General features: G+C 55.0%; 9 protein-coding genes across 9 annotated transcripts; 3 read left to right on the top strand and 6 right to left on the bottom strand.

Moving 5' to 3' along the window:
* Positions 1 to 952: 952 nt before the first annotated feature.
* On the top strand, positions 953 to 1,987 carry C8A04DRAFT_27670 (carbohydrate-binding module family 18 protein; the record flags this gene model as incomplete). The annotated part of the gene is made up of 2 exons (XM_062780372.1): positions 953 to 1,820; positions 1,905 to 1,987. The coding sequence occupies 2 exons, from the start codon at positions 953 to 955 to the stop codon at positions 1,985 to 1,987; spliced, it is 951 nt and encodes a 316-aa protein (XP_062637857.1).
* Positions 1,988 to 2,574: 587 nt separating this feature from the next.
* C8A04DRAFT_27671 (Pisatin demethylase) lies at positions 2,575 to 4,389 on the bottom strand (the record flags this gene model as incomplete). The annotated part of the gene is made up of 3 exons (XM_062780373.1): positions 2,575 to 2,757; positions 2,844 to 3,264; positions 3,353 to 4,389. The coding sequence occupies 3 exons, from the start codon at positions 4,387 to 4,389 to the stop codon at positions 2,575 to 2,577; spliced, it is 1,641 nt and encodes a 546-aa protein (XP_062637858.1).
* Positions 4,390 to 6,056: 1,667 nt separating this feature from the next.
* On the bottom strand, positions 6,057 to 7,360 carry C8A04DRAFT_11420 (ribosomal protein L1p/L10e family-domain-containing protein; the record flags this gene model as incomplete). The annotated part of the gene is made up of 2 exons (XM_062776967.1): positions 6,057 to 7,030; positions 7,135 to 7,360. The coding sequence occupies 2 exons, from the start codon at positions 7,358 to 7,360 to the stop codon at positions 6,057 to 6,059; spliced, it is 1,200 nt and encodes a 399-aa protein (XP_062637859.1).
* An 814-nt stretch (positions 7,361 to 8,174) lies between these two features.
* Positions 8,175 to 9,801, bottom strand: C8A04DRAFT_11364 (uncharacterized protein; the record flags this gene model as incomplete). Its single annotated transcript, XM_062776940.1, has 2 exons — positions 8,175 to 8,207; positions 8,281 to 9,801. 2 exons carry the CDS (start codon positions 9,799 to 9,801, stop codon positions 8,175 to 8,177), a joined length of 1,554 nt encoding a protein of 517 aa, XP_062637860.1.
* A 4,151-nt stretch (positions 9,802 to 13,952) lies between these two features.
* C8A04DRAFT_11391 (Alpha/Beta hydrolase protein) lies at positions 13,953 to 15,028 on the bottom strand (the record flags this gene model as incomplete). The annotated part of the gene is made up of 2 exons (XM_062776954.1): positions 13,953 to 14,827; positions 14,890 to 15,028. The coding sequence occupies 2 exons, from the start codon at positions 15,026 to 15,028 to the stop codon at positions 13,953 to 13,955; spliced, it is 1,014 nt and encodes a 337-aa protein (XP_062637861.1).
* A 1,021-nt stretch (positions 15,029 to 16,049) lies between these two features.
* C8A04DRAFT_36494 (acylglycerone-phosphate reductase) lies at positions 16,050 to 17,157 on the bottom strand (the record flags this gene model as incomplete). The annotated part of the gene is made up of 4 exons (XM_062783544.1): positions 16,050 to 16,692; positions 16,764 to 16,932; positions 16,985 to 17,037; positions 17,117 to 17,157. 4 exons carry the CDS (start codon positions 17,155 to 17,157, stop codon positions 16,050 to 16,052), a joined length of 906 nt encoding a protein of 301 aa, XP_062637862.1.
* A 2,392-nt stretch (positions 17,158 to 19,549) lies between these two features.
* On the top strand, positions 19,550 to 21,244 carry C8A04DRAFT_27676 (uncharacterized protein; the record flags this gene model as incomplete). Its single annotated transcript, XM_062780374.1, has 1 exon — positions 19,550 to 21,244. The coding sequence occupies one exon, from the start codon at positions 19,550 to 19,552 to the stop codon at positions 21,242 to 21,244; it is 1,695 nt and encodes a 564-aa protein (XP_062637863.1).
* A 499-nt stretch (positions 21,245 to 21,743) lies between these two features.
* Positions 21,744 to 22,088, top strand: C8A04DRAFT_27677 (uncharacterized protein; the record flags this gene model as incomplete). Its single annotated transcript, XM_062780375.1, has 1 exon — positions 21,744 to 22,088. The coding sequence occupies one exon, from the start codon at positions 21,744 to 21,746 to the stop codon at positions 22,086 to 22,088; it is 345 nt and encodes a 114-aa protein (XP_062637864.1).
* A 1,250-nt stretch (positions 22,089 to 23,338) lies between these two features.
* C8A04DRAFT_11375 (uncharacterized protein) lies at positions 23,339 to 26,632 on the bottom strand (the record flags this gene model as incomplete). Its single annotated transcript, XM_062776946.1, has 2 exons — positions 23,339 to 24,949; positions 25,109 to 26,632. The coding sequence occupies 2 exons, from the start codon at positions 26,630 to 26,632 to the stop codon at positions 23,339 to 23,341; spliced, it is 3,135 nt and encodes a 1,044-aa protein (XP_062637865.1).
* Between the last annotated feature and the right edge of the window lie 880 nt (positions 26,633 to 27,512).

Genomic DNA, 27,512 nt, shown 5'->3' on the forward strand with positions numbered 1-27,512 from the left:
ATAGGCGCTTGATGTGTGAGCTTTTTGTGGTTTTTTTTCTTTCTCTCCCAATTTCCTTGCTTTTGTAGCCAATCGATTTGCTCTCCTTTGTTGGGGAAAGATTGTGCCTGCGATGGGATTAAGTGCTGTAGGTTAATGGAAATGGTAGTCGGCATGGGAGTTTGGTCATTTTGACGACAGTTAGACTTAATTACTGACTTAGGCGATGTTGTTCAGACGTAGTAACGTCGATTCAGCGCAACTCCGCCGCCCAACTTTCATCTCGACTTCACGCAGGTCCAGAATCCAAGTTCCTTGATTCCCGAAGTAGTGTTAATTAAATATTACTTCAAGCCACTGCGGTTGGGAAACACGGGCCTGAGGTTATTAGCCTGTCGGGCCGCTTTCTGTGCGCCGCAACCAACTCACCGAGAACACGGGAACGTTTGCAGCCTCCAAATTGCCCCCTCGCAGGATCTTGTTTACCCAGAAATTGCGGCTGCCAACCAATACTCCCGCTGCCATGGTTGGCTTGCATGTCATGCATCCCTCACAACTCACTGTTAATATCCTCACTCAACACCACGGGTTCTCAGCCGCTTCACATGGGAACTGTCAAGGACTTAAAACGCAGATCGAGACTTACTTGGGAACGATTGACAGGTTGTAAATGCATGTTTGCAGTTCGAGCGGAAGGAATCATAGTCCGAAAGTGATTAAGGCCCGCCCCATGATGTCTGACGGCGATCACCTAACTGTCAGACATGGGTTGCCGTTCAACTTGGTTGAGCCGTTCATGGAGAGGGTGGTAAACTCAGGGCGATCATCCCGTAGCTTGGAAACCTGGAATCCGTGTACGGGGTATATATCACTTTACAAGCGATCATAACACAGCCCGGACCTCCTCATCTTCTCATGCCCCTGACCAACTGCTCCTGAGCGCACCATGATTTTCCCCGAACACCATCAAACCATGGCCACTTCCCTACTCACCAACATCCTCTTCCTCCTCGCGATATCCCACCCAGTCACCGCAGCCTGCACGCGCACCGTAACCGCCGCAGAAGGCGACACCTGTGCCACTCTCGCCTCCCAAGCCGGCATCACAGTCACCGAGTTCCTCAAGCAAAACCCCGACGTCAAAACCTGTTCCTCCCTCGTCCCCGGAACAGAGTACTGCGTCGAAGGCACCGTTGATGACACCACCACCTCTACCGGAATACCCACCGCCACGGCGACAGACGGAGGTTCGCCGGCGCCGTCTGATCCTCTGGAAGTTAGTAAAGACGGGAACTGTGGGGATGGGTTTACCTGTGAAGGGTCGACGTATGGGAATTGTTGTTCGGTGAATGGGTATTGTGGGAGTTCGGCGGATTACTGTGGGGAGGGGTGTCAGGTTGGGTTTGGAACTTGTGGTGATGATGGGGGGGAAGATCCCCCGACTGGGTCGGTGACTATCACTGTTACTGAGACTCAAACGGAGACGGAGACTACGACTATTATTAGCACTACTGCTCCGGGGTCGATACCCGCCACTGCGACTGCGACCGAGACAGAAACGGAAACAGAAACACAGACAGCAACGGTGACGGAAACAGAAACGGACACCATACCTGGAACAGCCACAGAAACCAGCACTGCCATCATCACCAGTATCCGCACCAGTACCAGCGTGGCAACAATCACCAGTATCGATACGATCACGGACATCGTCACATCCACAGAAGTAGTTACGTCGGGTTGTGAGACTGAGCCACCGACACAAACGACGTCTAGTCCGCCCGAGGAAACGACTACGCCACCGGCAACAGGACCGTCGTTGCCTTTGACGCCGGATGATTGTCAGTTGTTATTATTCTCAGATACCTAGACCGTGTGGTTGATTCGGAAGGTTGCTGACTAGTGATACATGAGTAATTGTCCAGGCGCGAATCTTGATGTGATTGGTAGCACAGACACTTGCGAGACGATGGCATCACGAAATGGGATCTCGGTGCAGGAGTTGTAAGTAAGGGGCCGATTTTACTGTTTGCTTGCTTCTCGTCATTACACACCTTCTCGGATCCTTATGGCCATTTCCTTGACAGCTTTCTGCTTTTTTATTCTTCCCCTCAGTTAAACTTCCCTGTATCTCAATCAACTAATAAACCAAACCCAAACAGCTATGATCTCAACCCGGCAGTTTCGGGCAGTGGACTCGACCTGGGCGACCTCTGCTCACCAGATCTCATTGACCTGGTGTTGATTGGGCTATGCAAGATTGGCTGTGATTCGTTATGGCAGGGGTATTCTGCGTGTGTTGGAAAGTGAAGTCATAGTTGTGCTAGTGACGGGGTAAGTCGGGAAGCCAGGGGCTCAGGGGTCAAATGTTGGAGTTGGTCAATATTGAATTTTGTGTTTTACCACTTTGCCTCGATAAACCCGCTATCATGCACATTAGGGCACAGTACGATGAGGCTGTGTACTGGAATCTTCACGGAAGTTTATCAAACCGTTGGGCATTTATCCAGACGCGAAATGAATCGTGTTACCGTCTAGCTGACACTCAACATACAACACTTGGACTAATACATCCACTCGAGACACGCCACTAAGTCAAGCCTTCGTCACGTACACCTCCAGCCCAGACTGAACCACAAAGAACGACGCATTCTCCGTCAACGGACGGCCCGGGTGCACCAGCTCAAACCGATAATCACGCAACAATCTCGGGACAACCTTGTTGATCTCCAGCAGCGCCAGGTTACGGCCAAGACACAAGTGACTCCCCCCACCAAACTAGTTATTCCCCCGTCGTTAGCAGCTTGAATGGGATACTGAGGGTAAGGGAGGGGACAAAAAACAAGACGCTGGAACTAACTTACGTGCACCATATACCTCTCCATCCTCTTCGCCCGCTCCTCACTTTCCAACCACCGCTCCGGCCGAAACTCGCCCGCATCCACCCCAAACGTCTCCCTATCCCGATGCACCACCCACCCGTTACACGCGACCGACGTGCCACCCGGGAAGAATTCCCCGTCCAACTCGGCGCCCTCGGGTGGGACGAGCCGGGTCATGTTGAGCCCCACAGCCGGTCGCAGGCGCATAGCTTCTTTGAGACAGGCTTGGAGGTAGGGCAGACCCTGTGACTGGGTCCAGGTCAAGTTACCCGTAGCCGGGATGGTGCCTGTGGTTACGGCGGTTTGGATCTCGTGGGTTAGGGCTTGGTAGATCTGGGGGGAAGAGAAGATGTGCCAGAAGAAGGATTGCATGGTCGAGGCTGTCGAGTCAGAGCCGGCGAAGCTGGAGCGTATTATTAGTTTTGGCTGTTCAGATTCTCCATGGAATGGGTGACAATGATGAGATGGGTGAGATGAAACTAATGACTTACATCGCACCATGAGCCACAGCAAAGACATCCCCCTCCCCAAACTTCTGCGGATCCTTCAAATGGCCCAAAATCAAACTCGCCATCAAATCCCTTCTCCCATCCCCCGTCCTCAACAACCCCCCATCACTATCCTTTCCAAACGGCTGCCTCCTCACCAACTCCTCCCGCGCCATCCTCGTGATCAGCGCATTCTTGTTACTCAACCACGGCACCAACCGCCACAACGGGTTCCTCCGCAGCAGGTAATCCAACTCCGGAATCTGGCCCACGAGCCCATTATACGTCTGCGACTGATCAATCGCCCGGATCGCCCCGTCCACATCGCGTCCTTCACGGAGGAACCCAAATGTCCGGCTGAAGCCTACTTCGCCGAGCACATCAAACGCGAAATAGTGCAGGTATTCCCCGAGGTTGAACACCGCCCGCCTCTTTTGTTGCCCAGGAAGACCTCCCTGAGATCCCGGAGAAGAAATATACCCCTCCTTAATCTTCCCCATCAACACATCGACCGTATCATCAATAAACGGACTCAACTGCTGCATCGCCGCCATCGCATACGGCCCATTCGCCACCCGTTTCTTCACCGCATGCACATCCTCCCTGGTCTCGGTAAAAATATCCGGATTCTCCGGCGGCGGGAACACCCAATAAAACGGCGTTTTCACAAACCCTTTCCCCGCGCTCAGCAGCACGCGTGCGGCCTCGGGAGAGGACACGGATACCTCGTTCGGGGCGATGCGGATGACCCGGCTGTTGTATTTCCGGTGGAGCGCGATGTAGTGGTGGTGGCTGCGGCCGGAGGCCGTGGAGGCTGCTTTCCAGAGGCGGGTGATGGAGGCGAGGGCTGGGCCGGGGTATTTGCGGAGGGGGGAGAGGTAGCGGCGGAGGAGGGCGCGGAGAAGGAGGGTGGTGAGGAGGAGGAGGGGCCAGTGGGTTGTTAGGAGGGTGAGGGTGAGGGTGAAGAGGGATTGGGAGTTGGCGGCGGTTAGGGGGTTGGTGGTGGTTGGGGTTGTTTTGGTTTGTCCGAGGACGCCCATGGTGGGCAACAGCTAGGTAGGTATGTTTGTGTTTGTGTTTTGGGTTACTGCTTGTGTCGGTGTTGATGATGTATGGTGAGGTGTGTCACAGTTGTTGTTCGTCTAGACAACCGAGAGCGTTGGAGCTTGGTGAAGCCTATGATAAGGGATTGAGCCCAAAGCCCGAGACACAACTGTAGAAGATGGCCACGTTCAGGAGATGACAAGTTATACCGGCCGAAGATCGGGCTGAAAGCATGTTGGGGTCTGCCCCGCGGTTCTTAAAGCAGCGGACGAACCCCAAAGACCATGTACCCTCCACAATGATCAATCTCCCGATTCAGCTTTCACTCGCAACACCCCGATAACAGCGACGCACGCTACACGGCTGACCAATCCAGGCTTCGTACATACATACCCGGGCTACATCTGCCGGCTCAGTCCGGGCGGGCGTATGCCAAGGCGCGGCTAGACATCCCAGTGGTTGGACGACGACGGATGGATGATCAGAAGCACCAATCCACACAGTTCGGGTGGTAGCCTGCCAGCGTGTGATCAGAGGATCGAAAGATGGTGACAGAATTGCATCCGATGCGGGCCTGATTTGATGGTGAGCTTTAGCGAGGATCAACCCCAATCGCACAGTATGCCTCCAAGGGCTAGATGTCGAGATAAGGTATGGAAAGACAGGAAACGTCATCGTCAAAATAACCTTGTTGGCTGTTGATGCGCTGTTATCACCAAACAACTCTCCTTTACCCGCTGAGTCTTGTGAACATTAAAGTCCCGTTGCCACGGAATGATTAAAATGACCGAGACTCCATACTTCTCCAAGAGAAGCGAACAAGCAAGCTACCAAGCTACCTGAACCAGGTCCCCGCGCGGCTCGGTACATAATCAACTGTCAATGAAAATGAACCGACAAGGGAAAGCCCATTAGGCTCGGAGAATATTCCCGTGCCTGTCAGATCAAATGCGACTGCGGGGATCCGGAAACGGGATGTGCGGGTTATGTATGTGGTCCCTTTCGGCAATTGTTCGTCCACCCCCAGACTCGGAAGGTTATGGGGGTATCGAGTGGCGCATCTTCAGTTACATGTATGCAGGATCCAACTTGATGTTCCATAACTGCGTTTGAGAAGTCTGTGGGAACTCCTGTTGAAGAAGTATTTCTGAACATGGGAGTCTGTCTTATACTTCGTAATTGACATATTCCCTAAAATGTAGGTCTCACGACACACAGTCTTTAACTGTTTTTGATGAATATTACCCCAAGGATGATTCCGGATGTTGGAAGACGGTACCCGATTGAGCGGAAGACTTTCCCCACGCCCATGCTGCTCCTTCTCCGTGCACGGTGTGGGGTCAGCTGGGGAACAGAGGAACTCGACCTAAGACAAGAAAAATATCCCGAAGGTCTCCAAGAAATAAACGCAGAATTAATTGACAGTGGAATGGATCTAATCTAGCACGATGTAGGCCCCAAAATACCATCTTCAGAATACACACCACTTGGCAACAAGAACTGCTTGTCCACGTGACTGCCGGCTTGCCTTTTTCCTCTGTTCCAGACTCCAAAACTCCAAGCATGATGCAAAGATGAAGACCGTCGCCTAACAGCACGACGGTCCCAACCCTGTCTCCATATGTAATATCCCTCCGGTAGTCTTCAAGGTGTAATATTATCTTCAAGCCTCAACCTTGCGCGCCGCCGCCTTCTTCTGCTTCTTCAACTTCGCCTTGCGCTCCGCAATCTCCTTGTCCAATTTGTCGTCATTGCTCTCCGGCACCGCCTTCTTCGCCTTCTTCGTCGGCCGGTCCTCCTTCACAAGCACCTTCTCCGTCTCGTCCGCCGCCACCGGCTCTGACTCTCCACCCAGTGACTTGCGCTTCCGCCCAACGTTGGGTTTCTCTCCAATCGCCTTCTGGTTCTTCCCCGGAAGCGCACTGCCCGGCTGCTGACCCTCGGCCACTACCTTGGAATCATCCAGCCACAACTCATCCGTCTGGTACACGGGCAGCGCAGCCGTGGAGGGGCCCTTGATGTACACGTTGCGCACGTTCTGCCACTTCTGCGGGACAAACCGCTCGACCAGTTCACGCGCCACGGTATCGACATTCTCCGCAATCTTTTCCGGTTCCCAGCTAGCATACCCAACCTTAACAGCCGTGTTGGTCGTCGGACTGAGATGCACCAGCGCAGCGCCAATCGCCTTCTCCACCTCCGCCACGATCTGCGGGATCGGCCGGGCATTGACATTTTCCACCGGGTCGCGCTTCGCCTTCTTGCCCTTGGGCGCCGGCACCCGCTTGCCGTCGACTTTATCCCGCGCCGCCATCAGGACCACGGGGATCGGCCGCTTGACGGTCGTCTTGTAGAAGCTCTTGCCGAGAGCCTTGGGGAGGCGGTTGATGATGCGGTCGTCGGCGAGGAAAACGTCGTGTTCGGCGAATAGCTTGCGCTGCGCCTCGTAGGCCTTGAATTTGGCCCGGAGATGGCTGATGTCGATTACCCGCCCGATCTTGGCCCGTAGCTCCTCCGGGAACTCGTCAGCTACCGCATTCTTGTACCACCGCTGGGGGTCGGCTGTTATTAGGCAGACGCTAAGCTCTTCGCCGGTGTTGAGGGGGTTATGAAGCACAATTTTCCCTGGCTGTAGGCCTGGTGGTTGTCAGCGCATTGTCCTGGTTAAACAAACGATCGACAGCGGGGCGCAAGGAGGAAACGTGTTCCGGCGAGACTCAATTGCTCGAAATTGAACGTACGATGCGAGTCATGGATGTGCTTCTTGGTAGTAAGAGTAAGCCAGATGGGTGTCTCAGCAATTGTGGACTCCTCGGTCGCGAGCAGGTTCTGCTTGCCGTCTTCACGAGGTTCCGCGGCGGACTTCTTGATGTGCGCAACAAGCGCTTTGCTAGCTTTGAGCGTCTGATCCGGGTTAAACGGGATCGAGGCGTCAGCCGTCGTCGCCAGTGCTGTTGACTTTGCCATTGCTGCCCGTGTCTGTTGGTTGTGTGTTGACGACTTGTCCCCGTTTGACGATGTCGATGGGCCGGCGCAAACCAAGATCACAAGTCGGCGGCTATTTTTTGGCTTGGGCGTCCGTCCAAGAAATTTTGGGCTTATCCGGATAACGTGTTTTTCCGGGTAGGCGATAAGGCAGGACCCCTGTCACTTACTGGAAGCGGAAGGTGGGGCTCCATCCAGATGCCCGATCGTTACAACAACACCGCCTTTGTCTGTCCCAACAGCATGAACTTGGTTTGCGTCGTCAAATAAGAAAGGGACACACCAACTTATGAGATTATCCACGGAACCATCCACAGTATTCTCAAACAATTCATTTGATACACCATCAATATAGCAATATGAACATCAGAAGTACCCTCCCGTCTCAATTCGTCCCAGGTATCATCTTTCCGTTCCGTCATCCTTTTCGGTTGTCCTCCATGTCTTGAGCTAGCTAGCCTTCCTCCCACCCGACTCCTGGAAAGACACCCACCCCGGGGAATACGACCAAACGGAAAAAAAAAGAGGAAAGAATTGTACAGACAAACGTACGCCTTGCGCTATGCACCTCCTCCCAAAGCAAACAACCAGCGGATAGAGAGGCTCAGGGGGGTGCGCCAGATTAGTGGAGGGGGCAAGTGACATGCCTCTCATCCAACGAAAAATGTCCGACGGGGACAAAGGTCCCTCCGAGCGTAGCGCCAAGCTAAGCAGACGCAGAGAAATATTAAATAGAAATATACATCCGGTGAGTGAAGCAGAGAAGGGCCACTGATGACGGGTTGAGCTGTGATGATCAGGGAGTCTTGGGGCGCTTCCAATAATATTGCTGCAGACACCGGGTTATTAGCCACCAAGGAACTTTCTAGGAACAATGTTGGAAACCGATCGACGCAACTTACCTTGTGCTGCTTCCGGCAGTTCCTCAAGCTCGGCTTACGGAGTCCATCAGTCACCGCCAGACGTCGGTTCTCATCCGTGTCCAACTCGGGAGTGTAGTAATATTCACTCTCAAGCGGCTTGCCCGCCGCGTCCTTGCCCTGACGCCGAATGATACCCACACAAGGAGTTGACTCGATAATGAGGCGCAGCTGGTCCTTGTTAACCGCCTTACGCTCCTCGGTCGGCAGGTTGTTCAGGATGCTAGTCAGTGGCGTCGACGACAAACGCGAGAAGGCGAGCTGGTTGACCAGATGGTTGGTGATGGCAGAGATCACCTCGGCGCTGAGGCCGGTCAACGAAGCAGTGGGCGGCTCTGGCTGAGCACCGGCCACGGAATTGCCGTCCGCCAGACCCAGAGGGGACGGGGCGGGAAGCGGGGACGATTCGAGGACGCCGGCTAGAGCGGTGCGAGCAGTGGAAGCCTTCCGAGGGGTGGCTGCAGCGAACGATGGGAGCCGACCGGGGATGCTCGGACCGAATGGGCCGAACGAGTGCATGACGGGATCGTTCTCCCCATCCGGGTCGTTCTCGTCTTCGGACTGCGGGTCGCTCAGGTCACTGGAAAAGCTCTCGGCCACCTGGGTCATAAAGCTGGCAGCCGCCATCGACTTGTGCGGCTGTGGCGACTTCTCATCCGCGCTCGCGTCCTCATAGATCTGTACCGGCACATCGTCCTCTTCATCACCCCGCGGCATCAAACTGTCAAGGCTGGCGTTCGAGGTTGAAAGATTGGCGGGCGTGGGAGATTCTGGGCTGCCGAGACGCGCAATCCGCCTCAGCGGACTACCGTGCAGCTCGGAGTCCGCCCTTACGGCCCTACGCGGAGACTCGTCCCATGTGGAGTCGCTCAGATGGCCCGACACATCTTGATCCTTCTGCAGGCGCGGCCATCGCACACACACCCTAGCGTCCTGAACATCAACCATGAGCTCAGCACCCTCCGTCTCCGACGTGAACGAATCGCCCTTGGCCAATTCCCATGTCTGCCCCTGGCAGTGCAACTTCAACCCGTTCCAACCATTGCAAATGATCTCAATCTTGTTGGGCTCCAGTGGGTTAGTCGCCGCGACATATCGGGCCTTGACGTGGACTCTGCTGATCAAACGGTTGGCCGAAAGTTGGTAATGGGACGAGCTGCTGGAACGGCCCATCAGGACCTGCTCGCCGTTCTCCTTAAGCTCGACGGACGGGACGCTGGAAAGGGGGGCCCGTTCTGAGAGAGTCGATTGTCTTCGTTGGGGAGCAGGCCGCGATTTAGGGCGCGGCGGGCTGGACGAGAAGATGGTGCTCGAAGGAACCGGAGTCGGATACTTGAGGAAGGCTTGCGAGCCTGCATGTCTCTTGGACGGCCGAGGAAGACCCGGTGACGAGGACAGAGGTTCGAAAGCTGGGAGAAGTGAGGGGGCAGGACGCTTGACACCCGCCACGATCGGCAGCGCGGGCTCCATCGCCCTGGTGTTTGAGGATGGGGAAGAGTCCATATTGCTGTCTTTTCACACCTTGATCATGACAATTGCCGCTTAACTGGATGCTAAAGAGGCCGCTAAAACTTTGAGGGGTGCACGTCGATAGTGTCGGCGCGGTGGTCACGTCGAAACGCGTCAAATACCACCTTCTGAGCTCGAAACGACGAAACCCGCGCTTTACGTGTGAGGCTCAGAAGTGCCGATGGAGGTAGAACAGAAGCTCAAACTTGAAGAAGTTACAATGCGTGACCTAAGGAAGAAGGAAAAAGATTGGGTGGTTAAGTTCTGGGCGGAGGTGGTCACGTCGGAAGAGACCTTGGGTGTGTGCCGGGGTGGTGGGGATTTTGGCATTTAAAGATGTGGTCGTGTCTGCGGGACCGTGCCGTGGCCGAGCCTGTTGCAGACGCGATTTTGTTAAGGAGGGCTGTTTCTGACGCGTTTTGGCGTGTCCAGGCCCACTGGGCAGCGCGTCTTCCTGCTGCAGCTGTGGGGTTTACAGCGTAAAATACCGTTTTTACAGCTCCACGCGACACCCAGCCGCCAGAATTTCACGTTCTTCATGTTTAACCCTAACCCTTGGGTTACACTTAGTTCCAACACGCGAGGGCAACCCCGGACTTTCCCATCTCGATAAACGCGCCGGGCTCGTCCAATGACGCCGAAGGGGGGCGATGCCGTTTCTGCAGCAATCTATCTCGCACTCCTTTCGTGGAAGTTATGAAGACTGCATCAGCAAACCCAAAACCATACAACCCAGATCCCGGATGGTAGAAATCTAGATGGCTCGGCCTCCGCCGACTACAACTCATGGATCCCTTGGGGAGATCAGTTCCTCCGCGGAGCTGTTCAACTCTCACCACCAAAGTTTCGTCGCCACCTGCCGCGGCCTCCGCGGTTTGGCCCCGATCTTGACATTTTAGCTGAAGTCTCGCTGTCAAACATATTCCAAGTGCCTCCAGACGGCAAACATATGTGTCTTATTCGCCATGATGGAACGGAACGCTTTGACAGCTCGCCCCTCAACTCAAGCTGAGGTAGGGAACCCGTTCCGATCTAGACCATCATGACTCGGCTTCTAGGGAGAGGCCACGCTGCGCACCATCTGTCGTCACACGGGCCTCATCCGCTGCCTCCGCTCCGTCCTCCGCTCATTCTCTCCGGTTGACTACCATAAAAAGCCCTCCTACCTTTACCCAATGCCATTCCAGCCTTTCGAGTAATAGAGTCGTATTAAAAAGGAAACTTCATCTTCAGCCGTTGCGCTTTTGCTTCATTGCCCCAAAACGCCTCTACGGGCCGCCCAATAGCTTCCGGAGGTCAAATCGCCGCCGTTGTGCTCTCGCCGTCCTGCCGCGACCACCACCCCTCTCCAACACATTGTCAACGGCAACAGCAACAACAGCAACAACCCTCTCCCACCCATTTCAACTCCAGCTTCCCGAGTCACACTCCCTGTCATGTGCACCTCTTGGAACGAGTTAGCCACCTGTGGCCGACACTGCGCTATCCGCGGCGTCCGTTTCGACCCCTGTGATATCAGGCAACGACCAGGCGGGGCACCTTGCCGGAAGCTCGAAATACGCTCCTTCAAGGGGACGAAGGTCTGCCGCTGCAGAGAGGGGTACCCCCCGGACAAGAGCATGCCTGCAGGCGTGATCAAGACCATCCCACTCCCAAGTCTTGTGAGAGACCAGGGAAGAAGTTTGATTAGTACACAGCGAGATAGTGTGAGTTTGCCACTCTTTGCTGCGGCGCGGATGTTACTTTCTTTTGAGTGATTTTAATCTTTAAGACAGTTGCTAACGAGGTGTTTGTGTGCTCGTAGGGCAAGTTCCTGGAACCTAGCAGGAGCAAGAGTAGTTCGATGGACGGCCGGTCGGTGCATAAGGAGGGTCCATTGAAACGCTTAGTTCGAGGGCATAAAGGATAGCTCGATTATAAGAGAAGATTTGTTGCTACAGGATTCTTCCAGGTTCCTATGTGGCCAATAGCTCGAAGCAAAGTTCCGTCGTTGCATGTCGGGCCAAAGTCTATTGGGGAAATTATCTCCTATCAAAGAATAAACCATCGTCAACATCGAAATGCTCCATACGTGTAAAAGGGGGCATCATGATTGTTCTGTGTCCACGACCCAACGCCTGAGTCCAGCTCAACTCCTCTATCAACCCACGGCCGGCGCCGATATTCGTCCCCTGGTGAGGCCACGCCGGATCGGTTTCCCTCCCCCAGCAAGCCTTCAACCTTTCATCAACCTGCTCGTTTCAACCCATTTATTTTTTGTCGCCCTTGCAAAAGTTGTTCTTAACCTTCTTTTTCTTCCGCTTCAACTCGCCGCAGTTCTTGTCCGGCGATGCAAGCCTCTCCTTACAATATTTTACCTTGGCCCCAACCTCAGTCGTGTGCCCACGACTACAGTTGGCGCAGATGTAGTCATAAAAGGTGCACATGGTTACGGTTGGAGATAGTCTGCCCCTCCATTAGTCGTTAACATAGTCGTGATGGGTGGTGTCTCGAACAACAAGGCGTCGAATAGTTGGTAAGTGTCAAATGAGGAGGGTGGGTAGATGGTCTTCACTTACTTTTGGGCTTCCTAGGGGTATGCTCGGACTGTCAGAACAGGTAAAGCTCTTCAAGGATGGAATCACCGAGGGTGGAATGACAAGCAAGTGCGAAGTTCCAAGAGCCAAGATTTTATAACGACGAGACGAGGTTGCTCGATTTATCACCTTCATGCCAACCTCCTCGATGGACTTCATCCGATTGTGATTCTTCAGTCCTAGCCTCTGTCGTGGGTTGCCCCCACCTCACATTTGGCCAGGCCAAGGGTCTTCAAAACCGACCTTGTTGTTGCTCCAAGACATTTGGGAGTTTAGATATCACACTAGGAACGGCTCAGATAGTTCACCGCTTCTAGAGCCATCACACGAAAATATCATCGAACCTCCAAAACATACCTCCAGCAATGTCCTCATAGTAGACCTCAAGAAAGGAAAATGGATTATGAGTGCGCATCTGATGTCCGATTTGGTCGGTAAGCAGCAACAAGGGCAACAACCTGGGCCAGAGGGCGCAGTTTGGGCCGGCCGATTTTATATGCGAGTCTGACGCTCTGCCCGACGCATGATTCACAATCTTTTCTCGGAACCGAATCAGCGCAGCCCAAGCATCTAGGACATCTCGGGAAGCTAGTTAATCCCAAAGCGCAACAACACCGGGAACAGGACCAAAAGTGCTGTTGATGTGTCCTCGTGGAAGGTGATGAGGAGGGTGGCGGTGTGTTAAGCATGTACTCTAGTTAATAACAGTTTTGGCTGCTGGAGTAGGTACCGTACTATCGCTTACACACAGTAAGCGCTAAAGCTCCGCAGTCTCGCTGAACAACGTAGTGGTTCCATGGCAGGCCGTAGGTATACTATGTACGAGGCCGATTAGAGCCTGGAAATGGCCAGATTGCAGTGCGAAGCTGCCGTCGCCTCGGTTCACAGAATGTCCGGAAAGAAGACAACGGGAACCGGCACACCCGCGAATTTCTCGTCCCACTTCCGAGGAGAATATATCCGTCGAATTGAACATGCTTTGCCGAAGAAAAGACAAGGAGGAATAATTGAAGAAAACATGTACACTACATACAAACCCCTGATTTAGGACACATCGAATGTGCCGTTGCAACCGAGTCTCGATCAGCACAATACTCCTATTTTCCGCATGGCACGCCGGCAATGCTGTTTCCAACAGATATTACGACTCCAGAGTTCCATTAATTACGGGAACAACGTTCCTTGTAGAAAGGCTTCAATTTGCGCACGCTCTTTGGCTGCATGATAACCATGGGAACCTTCAACAACGCCAACTAGAACTAGTACCTGACCAGATCAACGGCTCCCCAACTCTGTTGAACATCAAGTCCGAGAAACAGATATATCCACCCATCTGACAAATATCCCATAGACCCAACCTAGGTCGTGTTTCTCGCGGCCATACCCCCAAACCGTTGACAAATAATAACCCAGGACGCCTTTGCGGCCCAAATCCACCAGCCCAGAACGATCCCTCACGCCTAGTCCCATATGACAGAATAGTTGTGGCGCTATAAAGAAAAAAAAGAAAAAGGGAAACGAAATGCAGGACGACGTGGTACTGTACACCCGAGTCATGTGCATCACTCATCAAAGATCCTGGTCACCGCCGTCATCCTCAACAACCGTCGCTGGGCGCGGGTCCGAACGGCCACGGCGCAAGTTGAACGGTCCGAAGAAGTCGCCAAATGCCTCCTTCAACAACTCAGTTGAGAGCTGCATGTGGTCGCCAGGCGCGGTGCGGAACTTGAGCCCACCCTTGCGGTCGAGCGTGCGCAGGCCAATCCAGTCCTCCGAGTACAACTTGCGCGCGCGCAGCGGAGTGCTTTCGGTGCCGTTGACTTCCTCAAACCAGGCAGTCTCCTTGGGGATCACCGTGGTGTCGTCTTCGAACATGTACATGACAAAGTTGTCAAGCTGAGCGAGGTTCTTCTTGTACTCGGGGTTCTTGTCGGGACGCTCGTTGTTGATGTCGGCGAGAAAGTTGGAGTGCTCGAGGTACTGCTCGTATTCCTCCGGGTTGCGGTAGTACTGCGCCGGCACAAGCGAGCTCTGGACTCGGTCACTCCAGGCATCCCCGCGCAGAACGGCCATGGCGAAGCGGCATATCCAGTCGGTCGGGGCGCATTCGCGGAAACTGGTGATCCCGTTGTGCTGCGAGCCGAAAGTAATCAAACTACGCACCGGAGGGTTGTTGCAGCGCTCGACGTATGCGCGGAGGAACTGGCCGCCTTGGGAAAAACCAACGGCGTCGATTGCGGGAGCGGTTGAGAGGATCGGGTGTGAGGCGAGGTCGGAACAGACTTTGTCGACTTGCTCGGTCACGTTTCCAACGAAGGAGAGGTAGCGGTCGCGGGAACCATCCTCATCCATGCGGATGGGGTACACGAGGGTCCCGGAATTAACTTCGTCAATGATCTCGGCGACATCGCGCATTCCATCGGCATTGAAGGCGTCGCCCAGGCCTAGGGGAGGCAAGAAATTAGTGGGTGTTAATTCCTGAGCTGCCCGAAGAATGTGTTCTTACCATGCCAGACAACCACCGGGAGCGGAGTATCGTCGTCGTCGTCGTCGCCACCCTCGAAGCGGCGCTCGAGGGGTTTCGCAATCGAGGCCACGATAAGCGACCCGAAAACGAGTCGGCGCAACTGGGTAGCGATCGCCATTTGATATTTGTTGAGAATTCAATACAGACAGAGGAGTTCGTAAACGTAACTTAAGGCAAACGAATTAACGAAAAATGGCTGATAGTTCCAACTTCTTGTATGACGATACTTCGGTGCTCGGAGACTGTGGTGTGGGAGGTTTCGTTTCAGGAAGCTGGAAAGGTTGCCTGCCGGAGCGGCTGAGGCGTCATGTCACAACCGAGCTCCCCACCTCCATGTACGCTATCATTGGCTGAAATTGCCCCACAAGGCGCGTCCCAAGTGCTCTTTCTCGCAACATCTCTCGAAGGCAAGCTTGCTTGACACGTTCCCTTTCCCAAGGCCGTTCCTAGCGGAATTTGCCAACAATAGCAAATGCAGGTATTGACCCCTCGCGAAGGTAAGGCGATTTCGCACTACGCAAAATACCGGGCGTCATGATGATATTAGGTTTAAAAATTATGTTTCAAGACGGGGCTGAGATCTTTCTGTGATTATAATTTACCTTCTGAAGCTCGACTACGACAGGCAGTCTCCAGTCATATTCTATAACAAAACATTGCCAGCTAACTCATCTTGCGGGTTTCCCGTATTTTGATCTTAGGCATTGCTCCGACCCTGAACAGAGTCTTGCAGGAAAGACGGCCCGCAAGGGACTTTTGCCTTGATTCTGGTTAGGCTGTTGTGAGATCGAGCAACCTCACCGGTGACAATACCCATAGGGTTTAAAAGGAGAGGACGAACATCGTACACCGAGTCAGCCACTGGGTCCACATTATCGCAGGTCCCGCGACAAAACCACAGACGTTCCCGGTCGCAAGTACCTCGCTCGCAAACAGCGGAGTATTGCCGTTGACCGCCGCTCCGCCCAGGTATTAACCCTATGCCAGCATTAGGGGCAGGGACAAGCCTCCATAGCAATGGCCGTTTGGCCAAACATTGCGATACTGAAGATAAACAACCCGGGATGAGTAGATAACCCACGTATTGTTCGTAGATAGTTCCTGTAAGCGCAAGAAACGTGTTCGTTAAATTTCCTTCCTCAAGCTAGTTTCTTCTGTCTCTCCTCTTCGCGCAACACACGTTCCAAATGCTTCATCCCTATCATACGGTACATGACCACATCCAACACCCACTCACCCAGCCAAGTCGAGAACCACGCCTTGCCCGCCCACCCACCAGCCCAGAACCAATCCGGCCGTCCAAACCACGAGCGCAACACCAAGGGCCACTCAGGCGCCAACGCCTTCGCCACCAGTTTCCGGGCATACTCATCCGTACCAACCGTCGCGTTATTCTGCGAGAACGTCAACCGGCGCTCAAAAACATCCTTGACGCGCTGGTAGATGCTGTTCTCAGGCAGCGTGCGATGCGTTTTGCTCGCGATCTGGCTGCGCACCGTACCCGTCATGGCAACCATGACGCGGACGCCAAACGGCTTGAGTTCGAGGCGCAATGTGCGCGAGTAGGCGGTGACGGCGCCCTTAGTGGCACAGTAGGCGGAACCGAAGACGTAGGGGGTGATGGCAGCTAGGGAGGCGATGTTGATGATCAAGCCCTTTGCGGCGATCAGTTGGTCGGAGAAGGCTGCGCACATGGCCATCACGCCGAACACATTGGTCTCGAAGGTCTCGCGCACGTCCGGAATGGAGAGGTCAGTCGCGGGGTGGGTGTGAGTACGGCCGCTGGAGTTAAGCGTGAGTTGTAATGTTTACTGAGAAGGTGGGGTTGAGGTGATTGGAGGGGGTGGGCATACGCGTTGTTGACGAGAAAGTCTAGCTTTCCGCCAGTGATCCCAGCCACTTCTTCATGGCACGCCTTGATACTCTCCTCCTTGGTGACGTCGAGGGTGAGGGTGGTCATGCCGAGGGCAGCCATCTCGGTGAGGACAGCTGGGTTGCGAGCCGTGGCGATGACATGGACGCCTGTGAAAGTTTATTAGCAACGGAGGCCAAAGCTAGGAGAAATGAAACTCACCCTTGGTGTGGAACGCCAAACAAATGGCATGACCAATTCCGCCCGGTGTACAGCTAAAGAGGAAAGAAGCTCGTGTTAATATCAAGCGCTAATCGGCGATGACCTGACAGGCGCAATAGGAGACAGACGTACCCGGTAATAAGCGCGGTCTTCTGGCCTGGTTTCGGGCCCATCTCGATTTCAAGTTAAATGACTCGAAAATGCGAAGAAAACGAGTAAAAATGTAGAAGGGCTTGAAACTCAACAAGGCGCCCTTTAGATACTGTCTGTTCAACTTGATGTTGGCAAAGGGCGGGAAAGATTCGAGTGACGTTCGAAGTCTAGCACCCCACCTCAAATTCACATGCCTCGGCTCTTGATTGGCATCCCCCTCATGTTACACGAGTAGACCCCGTCTACTCTGCTTACAAAATAACTACGGGACTCGAACTATTTGGAATGGTACCTGGGGATCTCGAATCTTGTTCCTTTTTACGTCGAATCTTCATTTAATGGAAGTCTGGGCCGCGCTTGGCCCTATCTCCAGCATTGGGTGTCATCAACCACACTGTCGAAGAAAAGGCACCTAAGCCTTGGCAGCAATGAGGCACGTAAGGGTTAGGGTTACTTTTCAGATAAGCGAGTTCCCCCCCAAGAGCTGGGCTTCATGCGTCCGTTGTTTCCCAATTCAGAACGATGATACAAACGACGCGCAACACAGATATCCGCGGTTTTGTGTCACATCCCCAAAAGTAAACGGGGCATTGCCCTCCCAAAAAATACAGGACGCGTCTTCGGCTCTGTTGGTTCCCGGCTGGCCTTTTTTAGTTCGCAACCCACCATCTTTTTTTCTTCCTCTATTCCCGCCCCGGATCACCACCCGCCCGAAATCCCAGGTGTTGGTGATGGTGTGACGAAGAGCTCCGGCCGGTTGGCGCATTGTGGATACCTACCTACCCGGGAAACTCAGCTGCGTGGAGGTGGGACGGGTGAAGGTGGTGATAGGGTTGGATAGGAGCTGCAGAGCTGCCGGAAAGCTGCCTTTCCAAGCCTCACCTCGCCTCGCCTCACCTCGCCAAGAAGGATGATGCTGCTCAGCCCACCCCCACCACCACCGAACATGCGATCTCACTCCATTCCCAGGGAGGGCCGGAAAAGGCCATTTCCGCCGATACTCCACGGGCAGACGGGTTCCTGGCATGGCCGTGCAGAAGCGGAAAGACAAGAATTCCGGCGCATGATTGGTGTTCATCTCGTGATTTTCTGCCCCATTCAGCGGACATCACAGCCGCACCGCGCGGCAGAGGTAACTCATGTGGTTGGGGTGGTTGTGTTGGTGACGGTTTGAAACTTTTGACGGCTGATCTACTCGCAATTCTTCTACCCCTCTCGGCATCTTTGCGGCACCGCGATGAGGAGGATCAAAACTCACCGAGATAGGTAGGTCGTTGGAGCAGGCGGACGGGTGGTTAGGTGGGAGGGTGCGCGCAATTGAGGTTCGAATGGTTCGTGAGCGTATGCATGAGTTTCCAGGTTGCCGGGAAGAATTCCAGATTCAAGTGGGTTGCAAGCAGGCCAGTTGCAGTGGAGTTGACAGGGGCCTGCAGACGCACTATTGTATTCGTAACGGTAAAGGCCCACAAGCTCTAACCATGCTTCAGTTTCAATTCGAAGTTGAATCGACTCAACCTGACTGTCGGGTGTTGTAAAACCGCTTATCACCCCGTTGAAATATGAAGTTTGTTTCTTTTTGACCAGTCCCGCAAGACATCTCACCCGCTGCAGCGGGATGCGGAACATCGGGGATAAACCACGAGTTGGGCCGGACTGTTGGCAACCGGCAGCGGAGTCCAGCGCAGGACAGGGGCACTCCGCTGCGCTGTGCTGTTTTTGGACCTGTCGAAGGTTGTGATACACTGTGCCGCAGGTGCTCAGTGTTCCTTCAACCCCAGGTCCCAACCAAGTCCAATGAGAATACACCTCAGGGCTCTGCGGGTCTGCAGGCATCAATTGACGAGCAACGGCGAGCCCAGGCCGTCGTTTTTCTTTCTCTGTTTTGTTGCCCTTTGGAGGTCGGGCCGTTCTAGTTTCGTTAACGAGAAGAAGCGCGGGACATACGCCGGGCCAACAAGATACGATCAAGGAGGGTGGGGGAGAGTAAAAAGGACGGGCGAGATCCAATGCGCCTTGCATCAACCCCGCCTCATGAGCATTGAACGGGCTCAACAACATCCGGATTTTTTGAGTGCTAAGTTTCAATTTGTGGCATTTGCTTTGCCTCTCCCAAGAGGAAGGATGATGATGACGATGACGGCGATGAGAGTGTGCGCTGCCGCAAAATAAAGTAAATGCATTAAGTGTATCGAATCCCAATGGCCGGCTGTGCTGTTCGTAGAGCACGGCGTATTGCAATAAAGATCTAACATGCCCTGGGGGCCACTTACACAAGATCGAGTTTCTGACACGATGCGATCTGCCCCCATACGGTTCTTCCATTCTGGAACTCCCCCAACCAGCCGACTGACTGACCGGGGGGTTGGTTCGCTGCGGTGTCCCTCGTTCATCGGCGTTCGCCCGCTTGGCGAGATGTCAGCTCCAACTGCAGTCGGCGGCGGCACGGCACCGCTCGCAGCACTCACCTCCATATTTACGCCTCCCTGTCCCACTTCTTCCTGGCTCCTGACGACCACCCGGTCGTTTTCGCAGTACCCACCATTCCCAACAGCTGGCCCCGCGTGGTGCGGCCCACCCTCGTGGAGGACCAACATCGCCGGAGCTGGCTTCCATTACTACTCCCCCGCCATCTGCCCATACGGCTTTGTCGTCGGTCCCGATTGCGGTATCACCAAGACCCGGACGGACGAAGGGTTTCCGACGATCGCGCCAGGAGAGACGGCCGTGTATTGCGTGCCTAGCGGCTTGACCTGTACCACCGACCTCACTGACTACCGCGGGGGCGTATGGGGTGTCGCGACTGCTACTGTATCGTCCAGCACAACCACATACACCCTCGGGCCAGCCATTCAGATTCGATGGGCTAGCACAGACCTGTCTGTACTTGAGACGCATCCCCTTACACCAGGTCTCGGGCCTCAACCTCCTCCTAGGACAGATTCACCCGAGACACAGTCCACTACCACCGCCACCGCCGCCATCATCCCCGTGATGGGAGAAACCACCACCTCCTCCGGTCCGGCCACCCAAACCACCGGGAACGTAGGGACTCGAGCCGGGCCAGCGGCAGATGGAGGGGCCGAGCCGAAAAGCTCGGCCACGCCAACCGACTTTGACGACTACTCGAACTCGTTCACACATATCTTTGAGAGCATAGGGCCGACCGGAAACACTCAGCCCACCAATTCGGCTGACGACAACACCAGCGGCGGCATTGGCTCGCTCAATCGGACCAACAGTATCATCGTGATCGTCGTGGTAACCGTGGTCGCAGGCATCATCCTCTGGATCGGCGCCTTTCTGCTCGTTCGACGGTACAAGAAAAAAGCCGCACAACGCAACGGTAACCGCTCCCCGCGCTCGACCAAGGAAGGATACGAAACCAGCCTCGAAAATGGCTACCGCGATCGGCCCCAGCGCCGACACACGCGAGCGGAATCCGGAGCGCCACGATCTCTCGTAAGTCCCGTGTCAGAGCTAGACGCGGCACCCTCCCCACCCCTCATCTCGCCCGCGATCGGGAGCACCCCCAACCCAGCCGAGCTTGAAGGCGACGTCAGCCTCCAGCCACCGCCCAAGACGTGGGTGCATCAGCGACTCTGGCCACGCAGCCCGTCTCAGCAACACCTACTTCACTCTGCAGCCGCCGCGCCCTTGTCCTCGCCACGGTCGACACAATCGACCTCGACCCGGTCGGCGCGCCGCACGGTACGCGAGTCGTTTGGCGAAAAAGTCAACGATCCCGCCGCGGCGCTGGGCAGGTTGCGGATCCCGATCCCGTTGTCCATCGGGCGGCCGTCGCCGACGTCGGCTAGCCCGAGCGCGCGTAGCTTCTGGAGGATGCCATCGCGCAGTCCGCGGCATCCAACGGCTGCTGCGGGTATAAGTACGCCGCCGAGCACGGCTGGATTGACGGGTTTGCCGGGCGCTGTTGCAGCTGCGAGATTGAGCGCGCAATTGCCTGGTACTGGGACGTCGCCGAGACCGAGTCCAGGGCTTCCGAAGAGCCGGCGGAATAGTGTGGCCAACGCTCGTGCATCGAGGGCGAGCACACCGGGGCGGGGGAAGCCCGGGTGGCAAGGCGATTCCGAGGGCGCGCAGGTGTGATGCGACGCGGTGATGCGACAACGGGAAGGGGTCTGGAGAGGGAGCGAAGGTGGTGAAAGTTGATGGATGATGGATGTTGGAGGGTGACAGCACGATTTGCCCCTCTCTCTGCGCGATTGGTGGTGTAACCCGGGCGGGCTTGGCGCTAAATTACAGGGCATGGTTGAGTGCCCCGCAGCCGGCCAGAACACTCGACACCGGGCGTTCATGCGCGATGAGATCTTTGATATTGTCCCGTCGTCGACATCATCATCAAGTCTTATCGCCCGAGACGGGACAGCTATTCAGCCTGAGATCCCCTCCAATGGATTTAAGCCTGCCCCTCGCCGTTACTTGGGTGTATCAACCCCAACAACCGCACCTTCCACCTCTTCAAACGAAGCAACCCGCACTGCTACCTTATACACCAACGCCGAGCACTTATACAAACCTGGAATCCACACAACACCAACCTAAATTCTCCCTTTTAAATCATCACCTACCATCACCTACCATCACCATGCCCTCTCACCAATCCACCCGCCCAGGCGACGCCATGGCCGATCTCGCCAACTCACTCCTCCACTCTCCCAAAGACACCCGCTCCCCCACTGCCACTCAACAAACCACCACCTCCCAAAGCTCCTCTACCTCTTCTCAAGATAACAACAACACCAAATCCGCCGACCGCGGAATGTCCAGCACAAACAACTGGAAACCCGCCCTCGACCGGCGTCAGAGCTGGGACGCCCAGGAGTACAAACACGATGTGTTGTCTCGGCAGTATGGCCTGGGAGAAGGTGGTGAGAGACAACAGCGGGAGGGCGCTGAGGGAGGGGTGAGGAAGAGGTTTAGTGAGGTGTAAACGCCTATCCCACCCCACCTCTACCAGACGTCTCCTTGCAAAAGGGACCTCTTTTCATTTTTGTGTTTTTATCTTTATTGTTCGTTCCTGTTGTTTCGCTACGTCGTTTCTTACGCTTCTTGCTTGTTTTATTTTCACTTCTTTCTCCAATGTATTATTTCCTAGAGCTTTTTACACCCTTACCTACACCTCATCCCACACCAACGTTTCTTAAACAACTCTCGTCACACCGACCCATGTCATACTTTGCTGCAGGGCAAATTTCTCTCATTTCCAGAATCCTTTTTTCTTTCTCCAAAGATACTTCTCCAAAGATACCACACCATACATACCACATCTGTGCATTGGCGGATGGACGATGCAACTTCGATTTTCCATATGTTGGGTTAAGTCTACCTACGCTAAGGATAGCGATTTCATACGTTAGGCACATGGATACAGGATGGAAGGGTTACGGAACACGGATACTGTCCTTGAGGACCGGGTCAAAATAGGACAGAGGGGGCAGGAGTCTTGGTGGATAAATACGATCTTTACTATGATACCACAGAATGAGAGAAACACAATTAGCTGCTCAATACAGAGTCCCGGCCGGAATCGATTTCGGTCGAGCTGAGTAAAACAAGTATCAAATTCACACACCATAGGAGCTTAAGACGGTGCAAGTCAAGGTTAGTTGTCATATTGGCTAGTACTCCACACCCTACTCGCTCGGAGAAAAGCTACTTGAGGAAGAGTACCCAGGAGCCACCAGAAACGCGAACTCAACACGGAACAACTTGGGGTACCTAGAAAAAAAGAAACCGAAGCCAAATGCTCCTACCAGCCCCATCCGGGTATGAATGTCCCATATGCTCCCGTCGTGCAATCTGATTCGGGCCGTCATGTGTGAAAACGAGAGTGTGACGCCAGAATACCTCCTGTCCGGAACCTGAGTCGAAAAAGAAAGAACGCCATCCTCCAAATCCTTGATGTGTGAACCATGTGAGGGGAAACAAAACGAAAGTGAAAAGCAAGAACAACCCTGGGGGTGTCATGACGCCATGTCCCAACCGACCGAACCGACCGAATGTCCGTAATGAAAAAGACTCCGCTGCAATGGTACCTTCGTATACGCCCACCGTTGAACTCCGAACCGTTACCGTAGAACAAGCCCAAAAAGGAATCAGGACAGACTCAAGGAAAATAGGAAAATGAAGAGGCAAAATAGGAAAAACACAAGCCGCCGTCACCGAGTGAAACCCGAGACCTTAGAAACCCTTTGGCCCTTTCCCGTCCGCACCCCCGTTGCGAAAGTACTCACTGACCACTCCAACCGAGTACGCACTTCCCGCCAGCCCAGCCGCCCCGATCGCCACTTTCTTGGGGAAGCTGATCTTGCTCTTCTTGTTCTTTACATTAGCAGCCGAAGCACTCTCCGTCCGCGAAGTATTCTGTCGCAGACTGGCCGGTGCAGCCTGCACGTCGTCGGTGTTGCTTGTCCCTGGGAGGTTATAGTTCACAAACCCCGTAGGACTCGCAAACCGACTGGCCGCAACGGTGTAGTTACCACCCGTCATGTCGATTGGGTTGACTGCTGCACCGGCCGCGGCTCCTGAATCTTCGACTGATGTGTTCTCAGATCCCGGCACCGCATCGCGCACCTTGCGGAAAATGAGGACATCCCCGCTTCCGGCCACAATTTCGAAACCTTGCGCTTGGAGCGGCGCAAAGTGTGAAAAGAACTTGGCTGGGTGGGAAATTCGGAGGAGAATGTCAGCAAGGGAGAGCGGTGCGCTGGTGTCAGCGACGACGGACGTGGTCTCGGCAGACTCGATGCGTTGCATGGTAGGATCCCAGGCGAGAACTTTGTAGATGGATGGTTCTTGGGGCGAAGAAACAGATGAGGAGGGGGGAGTGGTAGTCGGTGACGTGATTTCAGTGACCCGCTCAAGAGCAGATTGTACGGTACCAGACGACGTCTCTTTTTGTTCCGAAGACAAGAGAGTTGCGTCCAAGTTGGCATCGGTGGTCCCGGCGGTCCACGATTTGGTGAAGTCCTCGGGGAAATCCCGTACATAGTTGCCAGTCAGACCGCCCTGCGGTTGGCCACTGCTGCTGCCGGCCTTGATGCTGTCGTCAGAGCTTGCGCCTGAGACATCACCGGATTCAACTGCAGCGCGGGCCATCAACTCGTCCACCTGCTGGCGGAACGCCGACTTTTCCTCGGCAAGAGTCTCAACATTTTCAACAGGGTCAATCTTTTCTGGGGCATGGTCAGTGGTTTTGCTGGACCGTGCCTCGTCAGGCAGCGGCCGGGTTTCTGCGTCCTCGTAGGTGAAGGCCTCGTGGTTAGCCAGGTCTTGGGTCTCGTCGGTGACGGCGGTGTATTTGCCATCAGGCTCGGGGCTGCGAATGGGTCCTTGAGAAGTCTTAGTGTCGGCCGGCTTAACGGGGGGTTCGTTCGTTGGAGCGTACTTTCCATCCGGCTCATGGCTGCGGAACACTTTGTAGGTAGCAAGCTCACTCAAGGCGGGCTTCTGCTGGACATAGGCAGCGGCATACTTGCCGTCGGGCTCATGGCTGCGGAACGCCCGAGCATACTTGGAGAGCTCGCTCGCGTCGGGCTTCTCTTGCACATAGCTTGCGGCGTACTTGCCATCGGGTTCATGGCTACGAAACGCGCGAGCGTACGACGAGAGCTCCTTTGCATCCGGCTTCTCCTCGACGTAGGCGGCAGCATACTTGCCATCAGGCTCGTGGCTGCGGAACGCTTTGTATCCCGCAAGTTCTTTCGGATCGGGCTTCGCTTGCACATATGCGGCCGCGTACTTGCCATCAGGTTCGTGACTGCGGAACGCGCCGTATTTGGACAGTTCCGCCTTCTTGGGCTTCTCCTGCACGTAAGAGAGCGCGTACAGGCCATCAGGCTCGTGGGCAAGGAAGGGCTTGCGGTATTTGGCAAGTTCAGCCGCGTCGTATTGGTAGGGCTGAACGTGGTTCAGTGCAGCGTAGAGGCCGTCGGGCTCGTGCGCCATGACGGGCTGGCTGTAGAACTCAATCTCGGCCGCGTCTGGGGCGTCTGTGTAGGCTGCCGCAAACATGCTGGTTGGTTCATGGGTGCGCATCGCGAGGTGCTTGCCGAGATCCTGATTCTTCGGGGCAGATTCCATCTCGCGCTTGTACTTGCCATCGGGCTCATGGCTCCGGAAAGCGGTGTACTTGTTCAACTCCTTGGGGTCGACAGGAGCTTCGGCCTCGCCCATTGCCTTGTACTTGCCGTCCGGTTCATGGCTGCGGACGGGTCCATACTTCTTCAGTTCCTCAGGGTCGACCGTCTCTTCGGGCTGTTCTTTGTACTTGCCATCAGGCTCATGGCTGCGGACCGGCTTGTACTTTTTGAGCTCCTCGGGGTCCACAGTGGTCTCCGGCTGCTCCTTGTACTTGCCGTCGGGCTCGTGACTCCGGACCGGCTTGTACTTGCTGAGCTCCTCGGGGTCAGCGGGAGGGTCGGACGCTAGCTTGTACTTGCCATCGGGCTCATGCGCCCGAACAGCACCGTACTTGCTGAGTTCTTCCGCGTTGGCCGGAGGCTCGGGCAAGTCTTTGTATTTGCCATCAGGCTCGTGCGCTCGCACGGCGCCATATTTGCTGAGTTCCTCAGGGTTCGCCACAGTCTCCTCTTGAGCCTTGTACTTGCCATCCGGTTCGTGGGCCCGGAAAGCGCCGTACTTGCCAAGGTCGGTGTATTCTTCAATCGCAGGCTCTGGACGCTGCGCTGTCTTGGAGAGGCGAAGGGCGGCATACCCGGCGGCTGAGGTAGCGGATGCGGAGGTGATGGCGTCGCTACGGTGCCATCGAACCTCTTTGTGCTCCCAGCTAAGGGTGTCCTGGAAGCTCGAGTCCGGCTTGCCGTAGTGGTTGACAATCGGTGACTGCTCGGAACTCGCCCAGAGATGGTCCAAGTCGTACTTCTTGAGTTCCGCTTCTGTTGGCGGGCCATGGGAGAAGAATGGGGTTTGTGTCTGCTCGCCGACTTTGGGCACCCTGCGGTTCGTGATTGGGTCGATGGACGAGTCGACATCGCTGGCTGATTGGGTGGATTTGACGTTTTCCCTAGGCGACTGGAATTGCTTGTTACCGAATAGGAGGTGTTCAAGTGGAGCTCTCTCCACGTCTTCGATGTTCCGGCCGGGGCGAATACCAGTCGGGTTATCTGGGGTCTTTTTCGGGGAGGCATCGGTGTTAATGAAGCGACCCGCGGCCTGGCTCGGTTGGCGGCCAGAAGACCAGTAATTGCCGGCGACCTTCTTCACAACGTTTTTGGCGCCTTCGGCCAACGACGTCTTGTACAAGTTCTCGCAGTACTTGTACCCACGAGAGTGATGGCGGGCGTAGACGTAGGGCTCGAAGTAGGAAGACAGACGACCAAACTTGTAAGTCCGGATCTGCTGGCAGGAATGTTGAGGGATGGCACCAGTCCCAGCGGAGCTGAGCAGGGCCGGGTTGATTGGTTTGGAACCGCGCCCGCGGCGGGCGAAGTTGGAGGCGACGGTCAATGACATGGTGATAAAGGCGTTAAGTGGGCGGGCTAGAGCGCTGGTGGCATGCTATTGGTGATGCGGTAGACTACCTGGGGGTCTGCACCGTCGTCGTTAGTGGGAAATGATAAAATGCAAACGCCCGCGAAAAAAATCCTGATGCATCCGAGTCATCAATGGAAGTGCCGCCTAGTTATGCAGTTATGCAACCATGGCATCAGGCATTATCGCACGTTCTACACGTGGGAATCGATCATCCGTGAGGCGACTTACATGAACGAAGCCTCTATTGGCCCGGGCCGACGTCATGGAGGAGCGTGCGCTCGAAAAGGATGGAGATGGGAGGAGTGAAGAATAGGTGTGATACAGGTGTGGAAACCCGCTCAAAAACGACGATTGTTGGAGTAGAGCTGTGGGAAGTATTTTGGAGGTTTGGGCGGGAAGGACCATGGTCTTAAAACGGGCAGCAACAGCGTTTCGAGGGGAGAAAGCGGCCGAGGACGACCGATCGTGGGACCTTCAGGCTGGAGATGCCATGCCTGGAGATGATCGACTCCCCGCGCATGCAGTGGGCCGTGTGTGGACGCTCGCTGGCAGGGCCGTTTTTGCCGGTCACTGTTTCTGATTCGACGGTTGCGGCTAACACGGCCTGCTTGACCCGGCGGCTTGTGGACCCCTTTGGGCCAGCAGCCACTGACGTCGCAGAGCAGCAACAAGGAAACCTGCGGGGTTGCGCCGAAACCCTGGCTGCTTCGGGCGGGGACCATCGCTTTCACAGGCCCGCGAGGGAGGCTCACGATAGCATCGTTTCGGGTCAAACTGGTCACAACGTGTCCGCCCACGCAGGCCTTGATCAACGACGCCAAAATGGTGCTATCAGACCGAGAGGAAACCCTGAGGGCTC

The sequence above is a fragment of the Dichotomopilus funicola genome (assembly GCF_033296635.1).
Source record: "Dichotomopilus funicola strain CBS 141.50 unplaced genomic scaffold C8A04scaffold_23, whole genome shotgun sequence".
Lineage (NCBI taxonomy): Eukaryota > Fungi > Ascomycota > Sordariomycetes > Sordariales > Chaetomiaceae > Dichotomopilus > Dichotomopilus funicola.